This window comes from Oncorhynchus keta, chromosome 21 (genome assembly GCF_023373465.1).
Source record: "Oncorhynchus keta strain PuntledgeMale-10-30-2019 chromosome 21, Oket_V2, whole genome shotgun sequence".
NCBI classification, from domain to species: domain Eukaryota; kingdom Metazoa; phylum Chordata; class Actinopteri; order Salmoniformes; family Salmonidae; genus Oncorhynchus; species Oncorhynchus keta.
The window spans coordinates 44491327-44510941 of record NC_068441.1 but is presented as its reverse complement, the minus strand read 5'-3'; the positions used below and the strand labels follow the sequence as shown (position 1 = coordinate 44510941).

General features: G+C 40.3%; 1 protein-coding gene across 15 annotated transcripts in view; it reads right to left on the bottom strand.

Moving 5' to 3' along the window:
- The window catches only part of LOC118400605 (E3 ubiquitin-protein ligase rnf213-alpha-like), a 50301-nt gene that overhangs the window by 20616 nt on the left and 10070 nt on the right, over positions 1-19615 (bottom strand). For all 15 annotated transcript variants that reach the window (XM_052474000.1, XM_052474003.1, XM_052474001.1 and 12 more), the window contains exons 8-26: positions 19251-19456; positions 18676-18968; positions 18144-18400; positions 17800-18021; positions 17308-17497; positions 11697-11752; positions 11327-11480; positions 10648-10803; positions 10405-10503; positions 10201-10323; positions 9654-9843; positions 8197-8370; positions 6470-6622; positions 5733-6331; positions 5470-5629; positions 5133-5350; positions 4756-4893; positions 4365-4526; positions 239-1529 (exon numbers count right to left, since the gene is read on the bottom strand). In XM_052474000.1, coding sequence (XP_052329960.1) covers positions 239-1529; positions 4365-4526; positions 4756-4893; positions 5133-5350; positions 5470-5629; positions 5733-6331; positions 6470-6622; positions 8197-8370; positions 9654-9843; positions 10201-10323; positions 10405-10503; positions 10648-10803; positions 11327-11480; positions 11697-11752; positions 17308-17497; positions 17800-18021; positions 18144-18400; positions 18676-18968; positions 19251-19456 — 4841 coding nt within the window. The remainder of the gene's footprint in view (positions 1-238; positions 1530-4364; positions 4527-4755; positions 4894-5132; positions 5351-5469; positions 5630-5732; positions 6332-6469; positions 6623-8196; positions 8371-9653; positions 9844-10200; positions 10324-10404; positions 10504-10647; positions 10804-11326; positions 11481-11696; positions 11753-17307; positions 17498-17799; positions 18022-18143; positions 18401-18675; positions 18969-19250; positions 19457-19615) is intronic.

Genomic DNA, 19615 nt, shown 5'->3' with positions numbered 1-19615 from the left:
CTTCAAAGATTTAGGTCAAATGTACGGTCATTGAATAATTTCTGTTTGAAAACTCATAGTAGTATTGTAAGTATGAATGCATTATTGTTCATGAAATTCAACACGTGAAAATATCAAATAATTTTCGGATTTAAAAAAATCACTTAAAAAATTATATTATTTTTTACCAAGATTACAATGGAAAACCAATATCAGACACCATAGGATCATGTAAAGTGACAAAACTCAATAGACTCACCAACTCCAGCCCTCTTGGAAGACACAATCCCAACAAAGTGTCTACCTTTGAACACAGATGCAGCACTGGCCTGGTGTGAGGGGACAGTGTAGTGCCGGGACAGGTATTTCTGTATCCGTCCAGGAGACTCCTGAGGGACAATGTCCCGTTTGAAGTGACTGAAGGCAGAGGGAATGTAGTTGTGCTCTCTTTCTGCGCTGCAGATGATCACCAGCCTATAGCTGCTCCGAAAGCATGAACTCAGTTTCTGAAAGAACTTCTCCACTGCATAGCTCACCTCATAGCTCAACTGGTCTGCGAAGAGCAAGGCATAGATCTTCTCCCCCATGTAGCCCGGTGTGAGACATCGTCTGAAGAAAAGCTCCACTTGCTCATATGACGTGGCAGGGGTACACAGGAGAACTTCATCGTAAGTAGGCAGCTGCTCATCATCACTGGTCATATATAAGCAGACGCTTACAGTCAAGATTTTATCTTGTGGGCAGATAATGAGATTAGGTTGCCCAGTGAAGAAGCCTTTCGGGAGCTTTCTACTGACTGTATTCTCACTTGTTTCTAAAAGCTCATCTTCCTCCTCTTGTTCCTGGCTTTGTTTGTTGGCCAACACCTCTAGCAGACTGCCAAGGCTTCTGATGTCTAAAGAGTACTGGATAATGTTCCTCATGTCTTTCATGTAGGCATCCCAGACCAGATCCAGTTTTCGCAAACCAACAGACTGGTCTACAACGCTCTGTAGAACATCAATGGTACATTTTCTGTCACTTACAAAAGAGGAATCTAAGTTTTCCATGTCACTTTGAAGGTTAATAAAAGTCTGACAACTGGTATCTTCCTCTTGCCCAGCTGTATTCATGGCGTGGTTCTGAAAAGTCATCCATGACTCCCACACTTCTGACACAGAGCAGTCAGGTTTGATGAAAGAGAGCATCATCAAGACGTTTTCCTCCAATTTATTGTTCAGATTATTTTCGGTCAAAACATTACAAAGGTAGACTATCTGCTCTGCTGTGTAATAGTTGAGGTAATAGTGCTGAGATCTCTGTTTGTCCATGAATCTATTCCAGTCATCCAAACACATCTCTATCTTCCTGCACAGGTCTGTAAGCTGTTTGACTGCATTGCCTTCCACCATGATCTTTAGTAGGATGTTGCCAAGGTTGAAGTCCATTGTGACACCAGTGTCACTTTCCATATTGCAGTGAATCTTGGCCTCCCAAACCCTAAAAAGTGGGTTCCCAGCAGCATAAAGATCTACAAATGCTACAGCTAGCCTCTGAACACTGTCAAAAACCTGAGAAGATAAGATGGCAATTTGGTGTCGAAACATTCAGTTCAGTTTCTGCACATGAAACGTAAGGTTACTTGCATAACCCAGGTTCTCTGATATTATGAGTGAGATATCTCACATGTGGGGTTTTGCTAGGAACACCTACTCTCTGAAGTACCTAGCAAAAGCATCTGACAGGTAGAGGTAGAGTGCGAATCAGGTGAGCCCCTCACCTTCCTTAAAAGGAGCCACTCTCCAGTCCTCTGATTATTCTCAAGCATGTGTTTCTTCCTTGCGCTCTTGCAAGCATGGGAATGCGGTGCGATATATCACTCATAATATCAGAGAACCAGGGTTACGCGAGTAACCTTATGTTCTCTTTCAATGATTTGTTTCTATATTTGACATCTGGGGATATAGCCAACTCCCATATCGCAAAGACATGCTCTCCTCCGTAGGCCCAACATCAGCAACCCTCAGAGGCCCGGAATCGAGGGAGTACTCACCAAGAAGGTGAGGAAGGGCATCTGTGTATTTGGGTCTCATTCCTAATGTGTGATTCGAAATTGAGTTCAGAATCTAAAATAACACCTAGGTTTTTTACCTGGTGTTTTATATTTATAGCCCGTGAGTTAAAATGTGCAATGTGCAATGTAAAATTTGATGTGCTTTACCGGACCCAAAATAAAACAATGTGGAACGTCACGTGATATGTATTTTCTCTGAGTTATATTCACCAAGGGTGACAAAAAACTCTTGACCGGTTAAATAGGTCCTAAACCAATTTAGAACTGAACCGGAGAGGCCACCCCACCTCTCCTGTCTGTCCAGAAGGACATCATGGTCAACAGTGTCGAATGCAGCACTTAAATCCAAGAGGACAAGGACAGAGAGCTGTTTGGCATCTGTGTTGGCTCTAAGATCATTTACCACATTAATTAAGGCTGTCTCTGCGCTGTGGTGGGCCCGAAAACCAGATTGGAATTTTTCAAAAAGACAGTTGGCACTTTTAAAATCATTTAGTTGTTTGAAAACCAATTTCTCCAGAAGTTTGCTTAAGAATGGAAGGTTGGAAATTGGCCAAACATTTCCAAGAGCAGAATAATCTAGATAACTTTTCTTCAGAAGGGGTTTCACTATAGCAGTTTTTAGTACAGTGAGGAAAGTGACTGTGAACAGGGAGTGATTAACAATAGCTTGCACTTCTTCAAATAGGCAACTAAAAACAGTATTGAAGAAGGTGGTGGGATAGGATTGAGAAGGCAGGTACTTAAGTTGTGATATCACTTTCCTCACTTTCCTGAGCATGTCTGTGTCAACCAGGGAAAATAACTCCATAGTGCCTTTGCGTGGAAGACTAGGGCACATATCATCAAACTTCTCATCAGGTCTTGCTTGACTGATACCCAGCCTAATGTTTGTTATCTTGTCTCTGAAATAACCGGGGGTAATATTTATCGGGAAGAGCACTCTCAAATCATTCTGAAGTTAGAAACATTTGCCCGTCTGGCCTTTCTAATTGCCTTGTTATATATGCCAAATTGCTCTCTCAGAATATCATAATGGACCTGCAACTTTGAATTTCTGCAAATGCATTTCTGCAATTTATCTTTAATGTATTTGTTTCCTCACTCATCCAAGGGCCTCTCCATTTGGATGTGGCCTTTTTCAACTTTACTGGAGCAATGGTTGCCCTTAATTTGCTATTAAAGTTTTCAACTAAATCATCACGAGAGGAGGCAGAATAGGTGTTGGAGTACTGTTCATACACTCAATACAATCTGTAGCAACTTCTGAGATAGATAGTGTTTTTTAACAATGCGTTCAGTATTGCTCTGTGCTGTGGGCAACAAGGTAGTAAAAAATACACAGTGGCGATCAGATAAAGCAACATCAACAACAGAGGATATGTCAACACAAAGCCACTTGGTAATAACCAGGTCCAGAGTATGGCTGTGGTTATGGGTGGGCCCAGTAACATGTTGGATAAGTCCATAGAGCTCAAAAGATTCAGAAATTCAATAGCCTTGGAGTCAAGTCCGTTTGTCAACATGAATATTAAAATCACCCAACACAATGATTGTAACATAGTTCTCAAGGACAATAGACAGTAGTTCAGGGAAATCAGTAAAGAAAGTGGGGCAGTGCTTTAGTGTCCAATAAAGGGTTATTGCCAGCACTGGTGGCTGACATATAAACTGTAGAGCATGATGCTCAAAAGACCCAGAGTCGCCAAATCATGTGTCCTTACAGCTGAGAGCATTAGTAACAATAGAGACTGTCCCTCCACCCTTGCCTCTCATCAGGCTAGCTAAGTTAGCCTCGCAACATGGGCTAACCGAGTCTCAATAGCTAGCCATGAAGCTATCTACCAACATAGATTGAAAAGTAGAAATGGAATTTCTAAACAAAACAAAACATCTTTCAGGTCTGTAGTCAACCTCTCGACAGGGTCTGAAGAACTATGCTTGATATCATTCACAGTTCACTTGTGAGCAGTTCACCAGCAAAACAGTGATCCAGTCAATCTGATGAGAGCTAGAGAGTAATTATCTTCATGAGGAAGAGTAACCAGAGGACAGGAGGGCTTTTAAGGAAGGTGAGGGACTCACCTCATTCGCCACTACCTGTCTGTCTCCATCAGATGCTTTTGATAGGTTATTTAGAGAATAGGTGTTCCTAGTGAATCCTGACATGTGAGATATTGAAGTGAATAATTGAAAGAGAACCATATTTATTGTAACATGTCAATGCATGTCGTAAGGAGCCTGTGGTAGTATGATAATCTAATTAATAAACATTTTCAGTAAAATATCATTTCAGTTTTGTGATGTTTCACTTGGTGTCCAATCCCCTTACCTCAGTAAAGTGATCCACCTCACTCTGGCTTTGCTCCCCCTTTCCAGACATCAGCATGAGCTTGTTTTGCAGATCTCTCAGGTCTTCTAAGGAGTAGTTGCGCATCTGACCTTCCTCCTGCTGGTCTGGAACCTGTAGTTTCAGGGCAGTGTCTAAACATAGCTAAAGGAGAAAACAATGGGCAAGATGCAACATGTCAATCTACCGCTGCAGGTATTCAGGAGAGTGCTTACAGATATTTGTCAATGGCAAATATAAATTGAAGACATTGTATGAGTACAATTATAGACATTGACTCCATAATGACAATATTTAAACAAACAAATGTAAAATAATCATTCAATTGTGTCTAAAAACATTTGAATTATTTAAAAAAAATGATTGAACAGACCTTCTTCTGGTTATGTGCACCAATAACATAGATGCCTCTTGTGTTGATGGACGTGGCCAGAGAAAGAGAGGAGAGTTCCACAGACCCATGGCTGTCCTTCACAGTTTTCAACCAGTCCAAATGGCGTGCAGTATCCCGCTAAAGGGAGGAAACAATATTAGAATGTGGTTTAAAACATGAGTTCAAGTTCCAAACCCAATGGCATGCTAAGATTGCGAAGGATTATATCATTTAGATGTGTATGTATTCAGGCCAGTAAATGCTGCTCTGCAAATCCACTGTGCAATTAATCAAATAGTGGCCTTAGTCTTTCTGGTTCGACAAGCTTTTCCACAAATATTAAATCTAAATATGTCATAATTGTCAGAACATTTTACCAGCTTATTTGGTATGTTGCTGTCACTTCCAAGCGCCTTCCATAGTTTTGTCAAAGCCTCCTTGAAGGCATTAAAGTCAGCATTTTGGGGTAACCCATACAGCAACGAGGAGTAACCAAGAACAGCGTCATGGAAACAGGCTACACGGTCCACATCCAAGTCGTTCTCTCCAGCAGAGATGGAGGCCAGGTCGACAAACACCTTCAGCTCATTGATATCTGCAATGGCAAAACATTAAACATTTATTTTTCCATGTAAAAACGGTTTGAATTAGTAATGGTAAACAACCTAGGTGGCTACTACTGGTGCTGCTCTTTCTGTCTTGATATGACCTTACCTTCAAGAGCTTCTTTGACCCATTTGACAAAGTTCCCCCAAAGGCCAAGCTCCTGAAGACACAGTCTGCGAGGTTCTGTGATGTCCTCAAGAACCTTTTTAGTCTCCATCAAATTGTCATCAATGTGATTCAGACTCTTCTCCTTAAAGTCTGCATTACTCTGGAAACATTGTAATATATATATAAATATACAGTAGTAGCCTAATGCTGGCAAAGGTGCATTGATTGAACACGTCGACTGTTTGAGAATTTTCCTTACTTACCACATCCAGCAAACTCTGTAGCACTTTGAAGTCCCCTTGAGGACAGATTGTCTCTCTGACATCCATAATGACCTTGGCTGAATCGAATGCTTGATGAAGGTCATGGTACTGTTGGATCTGCTTGATTCGCCTCCTGATCCATCTTTGATCATCAGACAAGTTGATTCTGCACATGATCTCCAGATCATTTTTCATGTCATCGTACTTGTCTTTGTAGACTTCAAAGATGCTATCCACATCGTCCAATGATAAAGTGCCAGATTTCAAACTCTCATAGATCCTCTTGTAATTATCATAGCAACCCTGGAATATTTTGCTGTGGATCACATCAAGAGTGTACACCTCAATCTCGTCAGTGTCAATATGTTTGTGGGAAAGTTCTTTGGCTTGATACTCCAAGCACATGGCAAAAATGAAGCTTTCCCTGACAGCATTTAGTTTAAATGCCATCTGACTGGTGGCATTACAGAGGTTAAAGTATGTAACCTCCCCAGTTACATCAGAGGTGTGCCCGTCAAGTCTGTGAACTTCCATGAATTCATCCAGCGTCATCTGATCTATGTTCTTTTGGTTTTTGAGCTCCAGCTCTTTCACATTGACTGTGGATTAATATGACATCATTGAGAACCATGACCAAAACTGTTACATCATGCAGTCATACATTAACAAATATTTGATAGACAGTACCAATAAAATAAGCTTTAATGTATACCCTTATCAAATATCATTTAACTCACCTTTCAGATGCTCCTGGAGTTGGAGACAAATTATAACTAGGCCCTCAACCATCTTCTTGTAACTGTTCACATTCTCCATTTCTTCTTCTCTAAATCTCAGTAATCTGTTCATAGTGGTGTCGTCCTTACAACGACCATCTTCACACAGGCCATCTGTAAAAAAATATATATAATAAAAAACAAACAATGAAGACGATACTTTGAGCTCATTGTGGTTCTATTAAAGAGTAACCAGGAGAACCTCCACAGACGTTTTGAGTAATAACCACTTAACCTCAGATCTAAATAAAAGTCCCCTTTTGGCATTGCTAGCAAGCATGCATACTTAGCAATAAACTGTGCATTCGGAAAGTGACGTGCCCACATTTTGTTATGTTACAGACCTGTCCCAAAGCCACTCCTGCATTATCTTGGATGTGTGCTTAGGGTCGTTGTCCTATTGGAAGGTGAACCTTCACCCAAGTCTGAGGTCCTGTGTGCTCTGGAGCAGGTTTTCATCAAGGATCTCTCTGTACTTTGCTCCGTTCATCTTTCCCACGATCCTGAGTAGTCTCCCAGTCCCTGCCTCTGAAAAACATCCTCGCAGAATGATGCTGCCACCACCATGCTTCACCGTAGGGATGGTGCCAGGTTTCCTCCAGACATGACGCTTGGCATTCAGGCCAAAAGAGTTCAATCTTGGTTTCATTAGACCAGAGAATCTTGTTTCTCATGGTCACAGAGTCCTTTAGGTGCCTTTCGGCAAACTCCAAGCGGGCTGTCATGTGCCTTTTACTGACGGGTGGCTTACATCTAGCCACTCTACCAGCACTCCACCTTATTGGTGGAGTGCTGCAGATATGGTCGTCCTTCTGGAAGTTTCTCCCATCTCCACACAGCAACTCTGGAGCTCTGTCTGAGTGACCATTGGGTTCTTGATCACCTCCCTGACCAATGCCCTTCTCCCCGATTGCTCAGTTTGGCCAGGCAGCCAGCTCTAGGAAGTCTTGGTGGTTCCAAACTTCTTCCATTTAAGAATACAATCCTGTCTCAGAGCTCTACGGACAATTCCTTCAACCTCATGGCTTGGTTTTTGCTGTGACATGCACTGTCAACTGTGGGGTCTTATATAGACAGCCTTTCCAAATCATGTTCAATCAATTGAATTTACCACAGGTTGACTCCAATCAAGTTGTAGAAACATCTCAAAGATGATCAATGGAAACAGGATGCTAAATTTCGAGTCTCATAGCAAAGGGTCTGAATACTTATGTAAATAAGGTATTTCTGTTTTTATTTTTAATACATTTGCAAAATTTATGTTTTTACCTTGTCATTATGGTTTATTGATGAGGTGGAACAAAAATGTGTAATCCATTTTATAATAGGGCTGTCACATAACAAAATGTGGAAAAAGTAAAGGGGTCTGAATACTTTCCGGATGCACTGTTTATACAAGAGTTGCTGGAAAGTCATTTTGGGGACTTATTTTGATGTAAGGTGAAGTGATGAAGACCTGAAACCAAACCAAGACTAAAAACTAAAAAAGTCAGTTTTATAATACTATGAATATTTTTCCTATAATTTGGGCCTTAAACAGAACCAACCTCCCAATGACACAGTAGATTAACTCTTTGTTGGATGTTATTAAACTATTGATCTGGGGAGGTTTTCCTGTCTACTACAGTAGGATTAAAGCAATATTTATACTTAAATGTTTTAATTTGGTATATTCTTCTGACAATCACCTATCTTCAAAAGCTCAATGAATGTTGTTCTCCTTGAGAGGACTTTACTGAGAGTCTTCATCTGGATGTTGCCGTTGATGACTTTATCTGAGACAGAACTGAACACAGAGCTTGCCACAACCAACCGCTCTTTAGCATCGTCTGACAAATGGTCAATCATTTTCAGATTTTCACCTGTAATACAAAACATAGTTAGTATGTTTAAGTGGACATTTGGAAAATGCACTCAAAATGTAAATACACTACATGACCAAAAGTATGTGGACACCTGCTCGTCGAACATCTCATTCCAAAATCATGGGCATTAATATGGAATTGGTCCCCCCTTTGCTGTCAGGCACTGATGTTGGGCTATTAAGCCTGGGTCACAGTCGGCATTCCAATTCATCTCAAAGATGTTCGATTGGGTTGAGATCAGAGCTCTGTGCAGGCTAGTCAAGTTCTTCCACACTGATCTCGACAAAACATTTCTGTATGGACATGCTGAAACAGGAAAGGGCCTCCCCCAAACTGTTGTCACAAAGTTGGAAGCACAGAATCATCTAGAATGTCATTGTATGCTGTAGTGTTAAGATTTTCCTTCAATGGAACTAAGGGGCCTAGCCCGAACCATGAAAAACAGCCCCAAACCATTACTCATCCTCTACCAAACTTTACCGATGGCACTATACGTTGGGGCAGGTAGCGTTCTCCTGGCATCTGCCAAACCCAGATTTGTCCGTTGTACTGCCAGATGGTGAAGCGTGATTCATCACTACAGAGAACGTGTTTCCACTTCTGGAAACACACTCTTCCAATGGCGGCGCTTTTAGGCGTCTGCTCGGCCATGAAAACCCATTTCATGAAGCTCCCGATGAACAGTTCTTGTGCTGACGTTGCTTCCAGAGGCAGTTTGGAACTCAGTAGTGAGTGTTGCAACCAAGGACAGACAATTTTTACGAGCTACAGTACTCAGCGGTCCCGTTCTATGAGCTTGTGTGGCCTACCACTTTGCGGCTGAGCCGTTGTTGCTCCTAGACATTTCCACTTCACAATAACAACACTTACAGTTGACCTGGGCAGCTCCAGCAGGGCAGAAATTTGACGGACTGACTAGTTGGAAAGGTGGCATCCTACGATGGTGCCACGGTGAAAGTCACTGAGCTCTTCAGTAAGGCCATTTTACTGACAATGTTTGTCTATAGAGATTGCATGGCTGTGTACTCAATTTTATACATCTGCCAGCAACGGGTGTGGCTGAAATAGCTGAATCCACTCATTTGAAGGGGTGTCCAAATACTTTTGTATATACTGTATAGTGTAGCTCTTAAGGAACATTTGGAAGTGACAGTTTTACATTTATTAGCCATTGTATATCAATTTTTCCATATACAACTGTGTTGAACATTCCCACCCAATGTTAGCCTTGATTGTATGTGGAAATGGTTAGAGCAGTGGAATTTCTTGAGAAAATTCACCTTGGACTTGAAAGACACTTTTGGCCATGGACCAGTTGAGAAGATGTTCCACTACACAGTCCTCCCCTTCCAGGTATTCTCCATTGGCAGTCTTGGGCCAGGACTTCATCACAATAGTAGATATTAGCCTCTCAAACTTGCTAAAGTCAAGTTTTTTCAACCGTTCAAAGAGAGCCTCCTGAGAGATCCCCTGATCATGTCAAATGAAAATTGGAGATAAAAAAAGCATTTGTTTGATCATTACTTCCCGACAAACTCAATGCACAGCCCAATGATTAAGTAGCCTAGCGATTAAAAGGTCGCTGGTTAAAACCCCTCGACTAGGTAAAAAAAATAAACATGACCTTGAGCAAGGCACTTAACCCTAATGTCTCGTGTAAATCGAGCGACTGCTAAATGACGTAAATGTACATTTCCAGATTGAAAGTGAAACTTAATTTCTACAAGAGCTTTTCTCTACACCCACAATAACATCTGCTAAACATGTGTATGTGACCAATACAATTTGATTTGAAAGTTTTCAAAATAATTATGTTATTCATCTTGCCTGACAAATGACTGTGACTGCTTCCAAAGCACATTTCTCCAATGAGTTCTCCAAGAATGGCAGCGTCCTGCTCACTTCCTCAATCTTATTGATATATATTTCAATTTGATGCATGGATGTTTCCTGATGGCCATACAAAATATGAATGAATTATGTACATACATATCTTTTTCATTGATGAACCTGTAGATGTACCCCTCTCACCTGTTTGAGTTTTCCTTCAAAATCATTCAAGAATGTATTTCTCCAATATTGGGTGAATTCTTCTGAACCAATTGTAAGTGAGATCAGCTTGTTCCAGACCTACAGGAAAAGGTTTTCACTACACTTCAGTTTTCCTTTTATCAAACACTACAATTCCAATTCCAACTGTTCTGCAATAATAATAACACAAATATAATATTTATTTGTATCAATTATTTAATTTGGTAAAACAAAAACTCTTACCTTAGTCTCATACATGTATGCAAAATCAATGTTATTGAGATCTTTAACCAATTTGTTCTTGAATGTGATTCGCAGCCATTCCTTTATGATGGCCATGGTCTCCTTTAACTTCTCTTTGCGCGTGTTTTCCAAAAGGTTATTTGTCACTTCATTTGTCTACAAGAATAGTAATTCATAACAAAAATATTCAGACTCAACAAATATTTATCTCTTGGACAAATCACTCATTATATTACAATTCAGTTCAGCCTGGCTTAACATTAAATTGGTTTTGTTAAGCGAAGCCAGACTGTATTGAAAATAAATTCAGACCATTTTGCTTTAGGAACCACAATGTTGACTCTTTCCTTCTAAAAAACCTATATAATTCAAGTTATGTACAGTATAGGGTTTTAGAGACATACAACTTCTACTCGAAAAATGGCTTTGAGAGATTCAAATAGGTACATTACAATATTAAATGCTTATTATCATTTCAAGCAAGGCCATCTTGTTTACCATTTATTGCACGATATTGAATTATATATATTTTTATATGTGCAGCACATTTTGAGATTTACATCAGTTTCTAACACTGTATGTCCACCTGGAGTAAAGATCTTGCAAATGCACTGTAAAAGTGCAAATGCACTGTAAAAGCAAAGGCAAAGATTGAATTCATGGTTGTGTTTGGATATACCTGGAGATGGAAGGCTGTTTCTGCAATCAGACTGACAAGATCCAGGCAAACCAAATTAATCTCATGGTTCAAATTACTTTTCATATTCTTACAAATGGTCTCCAGAAGGCTCACAGCTGCTTTAAGGCAAAAGTCTCCATATCTGTCATCATGGCTGAAAACAACACGCTGGTTAGTGATGGTGAACAAGCATTTCATGTTAACCTTGAAACATGTCATGGTGAGGATGTGCAAGACTAGTCTGTCTAATCCTTCTAGGAAATAACAGACAATTATCACTTCATGTATTTCAATTTGAATTCCTTTGCTACTCAGATGGAATTGAGAACAACTCTAAATATGATGTTTGTTTTGAGACAGGTGTTGTTACCTGTGCTGTTGTTCCTTAACTCTGCTGAAGAGCCGTGACAACACATCCTTCACAGCCTGTCAGTAAAAAGAATGGCAGATGGTATGACAGAATGTCATGAATCCAAAACTGTTTCAGGATGCTGACCGCTTTTATGCTTCAACATTTTTCACAGGAGTACAAATAACAACGTAAACACACACACACACACACACGCACGCACGCACGCACGCACGCACGCACGCACGCACGCACACACACACACACACACACACACAGACACACACACACACACATCGGGGCGGCAGCGTAGCCTAGTGGTTAGAGCGTTGGACTAGTAACTGGCAGGTTGCGAGTTCAAACCCCCGAGCTGACAAGGTAGTTAACCCACTGTTCCCAGGCCGTCATTGAAAATAAGAATATGTTCTTAACTGACTTGCCTGGTTAAATAAAGGAAAAATAAAAAATCTATACAGTGCAATCGGAAAGTATTCAGACCCCTTGACTTTTTACACATTTTGTTACGTTACAGCCTTGTTATGTCCACATCAATCTACACACAATACCCCATAATGACAAAGCAAAAACCGTATTAGATATTTTTGCTAATTTATGGAAAATAAAATAAATTAAATATCACATTTATATAAGTATTCCGACCCTTTACTCAGAACTTTGTTGAAGCCCCTTTGGCAGCGATTACAGCCTTGAGTCTTCTTGGGTATGACGCTACATGCTTGGCACACCTGTATTTGGGGAGTTTCTCCCATTCTTCTCTGCAGATCCTCTCAAGCTCTGTCAGGTTGGATGGGGAGCGTTGCTGCACAGCTATTTTCAGGTCTCTCTAGAGATGTTCGATTGGGTTCAAGTCCGGGCTCTGGCTGGGCCACTTAAGGACATTCAGAGACTTGTCACGAAGCCACTCCTGCGTTGTCTTGGCTGTGTGCTTAGGATCGTTGTCCTGTTGGAAGGTGAACCTTCACCCAAGTCTGAGGTCCTGAGCTCTGGAGCAGGTTTTCATCAAGGATCTCTCTGTAATTTGCTCTGCTCATCTTTCCCTCGATCTTGACCAGTCTAGAGTTCTGTTAGAGTGACCATCGGGTTTTTGGTCACCTCCCTGACCAAGGCCCTTCTCCCCCGATTGCTCAGTTTGGCCCGGGAGGCCAGCTCTAGGAAGAGTCTTGGTGGTTCCAAACGTCTTCCATTTATGAACTGTGTTCTTGGGGACCTTCAATGCTGCAGACATTTTTTGGTACCCTTCCCCAGATCTGTGCCTCATGGCTTGGTTTTTGCTCTGACATGCACTGTAAACTGTGGGGCTGGAGCTTATATAGACAGGTGTGTGCCTTTCCAAATCATGTCCAATCAATTTAATTTACCACAGGTGGACTCCAATCAAGTTATCCAATCAAGTTGTATAAACATCTCAAGGATGACAATTGTAAACAGGATGCACCTGAGCTCAACTTTGAGTATCATAGCAGGGTCTGAATACTTATATAAATCAGGTATTTCTGTAAATTTGCAATAAATTTGCAAACATTTCTAAAAATATATTTTCCCTTTGTATTTATGGGGTATTGTGTGTGGATTGCTGAGGAATTGTTTTTATTTAACACTTTTTAGAATAAGGCTGAAACGTAACAAATGTGGAAAAAGTGTACAGTACAAGTCAAAAGTATGGATACACCTACTCATTCAATAGTTTTTCTTTATTTGTACTATTTTCTACATTGTAAAATAATAGTGAATCGATCAAAACTATGAAATAACACATATGGAATAATATATAATATAATATATATGCCATTTAGCAGACGCTTTTATCCAAAGCGACTTACAGTCATGTGTTCATACATTCTACTTATGGGTGGTCCCGGGAATCGAACCCACTACCCTGGCGTTACAAGCGCCATGCTCTACCAACTGAGCTACAGAAGGACCACAATAGTTTTAATGTAATAATAATAATGTAGTAACCAAAAAAATCTAAAAATATATTATATTTGAGATTCTTCAAAGTAGCCACCCTTTGCCCTGATGACTGCTTTGCACATGCTTGGCATTCTCTCAACCAGCTTCACCTGGAATGCTTTTTCAAAAGTCTTGAAGGAGATCCCACATATGCTGAGCACTAGTTGTCTGCTTTTCCTTCTCTCTGCAGTCCAACTCATCCCAAACAATCTCAATTGGGCTGAGGTCGGGTGATTGTGGAGGCCAGGTCATCTGATGCAGCCCTCCATCACTCTCCTTCTTGGTCAAATAGCCCAAACCAGATGGGATGGCGTATCAGTGCAGAAATCACTGACAGTTTCATCAGCAAAGCACCCCCACTCCATCACACCCTCTCCTCCCTGCTTCACGGCGGGAACCACACATGCGGAGATCACCTACTCTGCATCTCACAAAGACACTGCAGTTGGAACCAAAAATCTCAAATTTGGACTCATCAGACCAATGGACAGATTTCTACCGGTCTGGTGTCCATTGCTCATGTTTCTTGACCCAAACAAGTCTCTTCTTCTTATTGCTGTCCTTTAGTAGTGGTTTCTTTGCAGCAATTAGATCATGAAGGCCTGATTCATGCAGTCTCCTCTGAACAGTTGACGTTGAGATGTGTCTGTTACTTGAACTCTGTGAAGCATTTATTTGGGCTGCAATGTGAGGTACAGTTAATTCCCAATTTCTGAGGTTGGTAACTCTAAATAACTCTGGGTCTTCCTTTCCTGCGGCGGTCCTCATGAGAGACAGTTTCATCATAGAGCTTGATGGTTTTTGCGACTGCACTTGAAGAAACTTTGAAAGTTATAAACATTTTCCTTCATGTCTTAAAGTAATGATGGACTGTTGTGTCTCTTTGCTATTTGAGCTGTTATTTCCATAAAATGGACTTGGTCTTTTACCACAAAACCTTGTTATGACACAAATGATTGGCTCAAACGCATTACAAAGGAAAGAAAATCCACAAATCAACTTTTAGCAAGGCACACCTGTTAATTAAAATGATTTCCAGGTGACTACCTCATGAAGCTGGTTGAGAATGCCAATAGTGTTCAAAGCTGTCATCAGGGCAAAGGGTGGCTACTTTGAAGAATCTTAAATATAAAATAGATTTTGATACGTTTAACATTTTTGGGGTTAGTGCATGTTTCCATATGTGTTACTTTGTAGTTTTGATGTCTTCACTATTATTCTACGATGTAGAAAATAATAAAAATAAAGAAAAACCCTGGAATGAGTAGGCGTGTCCAAACTTTCGACTGGTACTGTATGTTAGTATGTATTTATGTATGTACAGTTGAATTCGGAAGTTTACATACGCCTTAGCCAAATACATTTAAACTCTATTTTTCACAATTCCTGACATTTAATCCGAGTAAAATTTCCGTCTTAGGTCAGTTAGGATCGCCACTTTAATTTAAGAATGTGAAATTTCAGAATAATAGTAGAGAGAATGATTTATTTCAGCTTTTATTTATTTCATCACATTCCCAATGGGTCAGAAGTTTACATACACTCAATTAGTATTTGGTAGCATTACCTTTAAATTGTTTAATTTGGGTCAAACGTTTCAGGTAGCCTTCCACAAGCTTCCCAAAATAAGTTGGGTGAATTTTGGCCCATTCCTCCTGACAGAGCTGGTGTAACACAGTCAGGTTTGTTGGCCTCCTTGCTCGCACATACTTTTTCAGTTCTGTCACAAATTGTCTATAGGATTGAGGTCAGGGCTTTGTGATGGCCACTCCAATACCTTGACTTTGTTGTCCTTAAGACATTTTGCCACAACTTTGGAAGGATGCTTGGGGCCATTGTCCATTTGAAAGACCCATTTGCTACCAAGCTTTAACTTCCTGACTAATGTCTTGAGATGTTGCTTCAATACATCCACATAATTTCCTCCCTCATGATGCCATCTATGTTTGTGAAGTGCACCAGTCCCTCCTGTAGCAAAGCACCCCCACAACATGATGCTGCCACCCCCGTGCTTCACAATTGGGATGGTGTGCTTCACAATTGGGATGGTGTTCTTCGGCTTGCAAGCCTCCCCCTTTTTCCTCCAAACATAACGATGGTCATTATGGCCAAACAGTTCTATTTTTGTTTCATCAGACCAGAGGACATTTCTCCAAAAAGTACAATCTTTGTCCCTGTGTGCAGTTGCAAACCGTAGTCTGGTATTTTTATGGCGGTTTTGGAGCAGTGGCTTCTTCCTTGTTGAGCGGCCTTTCAGGTAATGTCAATATAGGACTCGTTTTACTGTGGATATTGTCACGACTTCCACCGAAGTTGTTCCCTCTCCTTGTTCAGGTGGCGTTCGGCGGTTGACGTCACCGGCTTTCAAGCCGCCACCTTGCTAGCCGCCACCTATCCATGTTTCATTTTTCCTTTTGTTTTGTCTGTTTACACACCTGGTTCCCATCTCATAATTATGTTCCTTATTTAACCCTCTGGTTTCCCTTTCTGTTTGTATGTGATTGTCTTCCGTGTATTCCGGTGTGTTGTATTTTGAGTCCTGTTTTGTTCCTTGTTTGGAACGGGATTTTGTTACGTTTGGATGAGTAAATCAGTGATTGTTACTCTTATCTGTGTCCTACTCCTTCGCTATCTTTAGATAGACTCTGACAGATATAGATACTTTTGTATCTATTTCCTCCAGCATCTTCACAAGGTCCTTTGCTGTTGTTCTGGGATTGATCTGCACTTTTCGCACCAAAGTACGTTCATCTCTAGGAGACAGAACACGTCTCCTTCCTGAGCGGTATGATGGCTGCGTGATCCCATGGTGTTTATACTTGCATATTATTGTTTGCACAGATGAACCTGGTACCTTCAGGCATTTGCAAATTGCTCCCAAGGATGAAACAGACTTGTGGAGGACTACAATTTTTTTTCTGAAGTCTTGGCTGATTTCTTTTCATTTTCCCATGATGTCAAGCAAATTGGCACTGCGTTTGAAGGTAGGCCTTGAAATACATCCACATATACACCTCCAATTAACTCAAACTATGTAAATGAGTCTGTCAAAAGCTTCTAAAGCCATGACATAATTTTCCGGAATTTTCCAAGCTGTTTAAAGGCACAGTCAACTTAGTGTATGTAAACTTCTGACCCACTGAAATTGTGATACATTGAATTGTAAGTGAAATAATCTGTCTGTAAACAATTGTTGGAAAAATTACTTGTGTCAAGCACAAAGTAGATGTCCTAACCGACTTGCCAAAACTATAGTTTGTTAACAAGAAATTTGTGGAGTGGTTGAAAAGCGAGTTTTAATGACTCCAAACTAAGTGTAAACTTCCGACTACGACTGTATACACACACACACACACACACACACACACACACACACACACACACACACACACACACACACACACACACACACACACACACACACACACACACACACACACACACACACACACACACACACACACACACACACACACACATAGTAAGTTCATAATAGCATGTTGTAAGATGTAGGATCTAATAAATCAAATATCCATTTATAGCATAGCTTTTTAGTGCAGTCACATGAACTCCTACTATTGAGTATGACATAAAACTAACGTACAACAAAGAAATACAAAACACTTTTTAACATTTCAAAAGGGAGGGAGATATGTACCTCATATTTATAGTTCTCCCCGGAAGTCAGACTAAACTGGAGGTGTTGAAGTGTGTCCAAGACATCAAGAGGGATGATTGATGCATAGTTGAACAAGTTATCCAGCCCCAACAGACACATCCAAGAGCGAGTAACGAGACAGTCCATTGCCACAAGATGCTTGTGTTTTTCCATGATTTGGATGGAATCCCTAATTTTCAAGAAGGCAAAACTCAGAGATTTAAAACAGCACCATGGACAAAACAAATACAGTGTCATAGGATAAATATTAGAATTGTTGGTTAAGTGCACAGAATAAAGTAGACCTATAATTAAGATCTGGACTGCAATGTGAAAGGTATGATTCTAGATATACTTATAGGATTTGATTTTAATTTCTACTAATAGTACTAGTATACATTTTTTTCAACCTGTTGTTGTAATTGGTTTAGACTTAACAATTTTATTGTCCATTCATTCCAAATGAATCTTAAGTGAAGCCTTCCCAATTACCTCAATCCCTGTGTTTCAAACATCGAGTCTGTGTAGCCTTCTGGTGTTTTGATCCCTTTCAACCCCGCCCAGATATCACATTTTGGATTCATGGTCAGAGGAGCAGCCTCAAAAGGCTTGCTGTCCCCTCTAAGCAGATGCAGGAGGGGGATAACAAAGATCCACTTATCAACTCCATGTTTTCTTGCTAAGTTGAATAGAGTCTCAATTGCCTCTGAAACCCTGAAGGAGGAAGTAGACAACATCCATCTTCAGTTCAAGCTATTGACATTTTGTTCATTAGATTAGAAACATTAGGAAGGCCTTTACTTTCGGTGGCTGAGGAAAGATAAATGATTTCTCACCTGATGTCACCTGGTAGCCCTTGTTTGAAATCTGTCCAGTATGCAAGGAAAACTTCTCTTGGCTTTTTAGGCAGGCAGAGTAACTCACACAGTTTAGAAATATGTCCACTGACATCTAAACTGTAATTGATGTGGACAACCAGGATAATAACTCCTAATTTCAGAGGATCAGAGAAAAAATCCTCACGCTTCTCATTCCCCTTTTGGTTCTCACCATCTAAAGCTTGCTGCATGAACTCTTTCAAAAGGGTTTTCACCTGAAAAAAGGAATGTACAATGAAGAGTCCTTACATTTACATTCATACGATAACAACTCCCAAGTATTTTGCAATTGAGTCATCAACATGTAAATAACAATATGGCTGACAGAATAGCTGAATCAACGGCAAGGTAACACAAATTTTAATTTGTGTGTCTTCATAATATGCAGTTAACAATAAATATAAAAGCATTTATGAACACAAGTTATATATCAATTTCATTCATAAAAGCTACTTAATGACAGTTCCTCAAAATAGGAAAGCAAATGTACCTGTTGTTCTCCATACGGCAGATCCCATTTCTTTGGACCATCCACATGGAGGAAGGGGGATTTGTAATTGGTGAAGAACTGCTGGAGTTGAGTAAAGAAGTTCCTAATGTTCACGTCACTCCATGTTTGAAGGAGTTTAAAAATGTTTCCCAGCATCACCTTTCCAGCCAGCTGTCTGCCCGTCAATACCTTTTCCTTGTAGACATCCCACCATGCAAACATGTTTTTGAAGTGTGATATCCAACTCTGGTCAGGTTCTGTGCGTATGATATCATCATATTGGTGCCACTCCCCTATGAGAATTTTTTTGTTGATCAGTATCGTATTTATGGCTTCAATGTCATTTCATATACATTCCACATATAAGTGGAAAAGGCACCCTGGTTAGCATAGTGTGTGTGTGTGTGTGTGTGTGTGTGTGTGTGTGTGTGTGTGTGTGTGTGTGTGTGTGTGTGTGTGTGTGTGTGTGTGTGTGTGTGTGTGTGTGTGTGTGTGTGTGTGTGTGTGTGTGTGTGTGTGTGTGTGTGTGTGTGTGTGTGTGGTGTCTTGTTAGTTATATAATAGTTGAACATTACCGTCATGTGTCAAAAGATCCTCTTTAACGAACAGGCACCTGTTGACATGTTGCTTTGCATCCTTTAGGTAGATGTGCTCATATTTATACTCATATGAGTTGTCTTTTCTCTTGCAGACAACATACTTGTAAGGTATGGAGACACCAACATTCTTTTTAGGGGTCACCATTCGTCCTTCAACAAGAAATCCATTCTCTCCTAAATTCCTTTAAAGTGGATGATGAAAAATAAGCAACATTTTCGAAATGAAGTTATCAGCTCATAAGAAATTACAATGTTTATTGTCGGACAACTGTTTCACACTATCACTCCAAAAACAAGTCACAGAAACATATAATACAATGACTTGTCTAAGACATACCAAT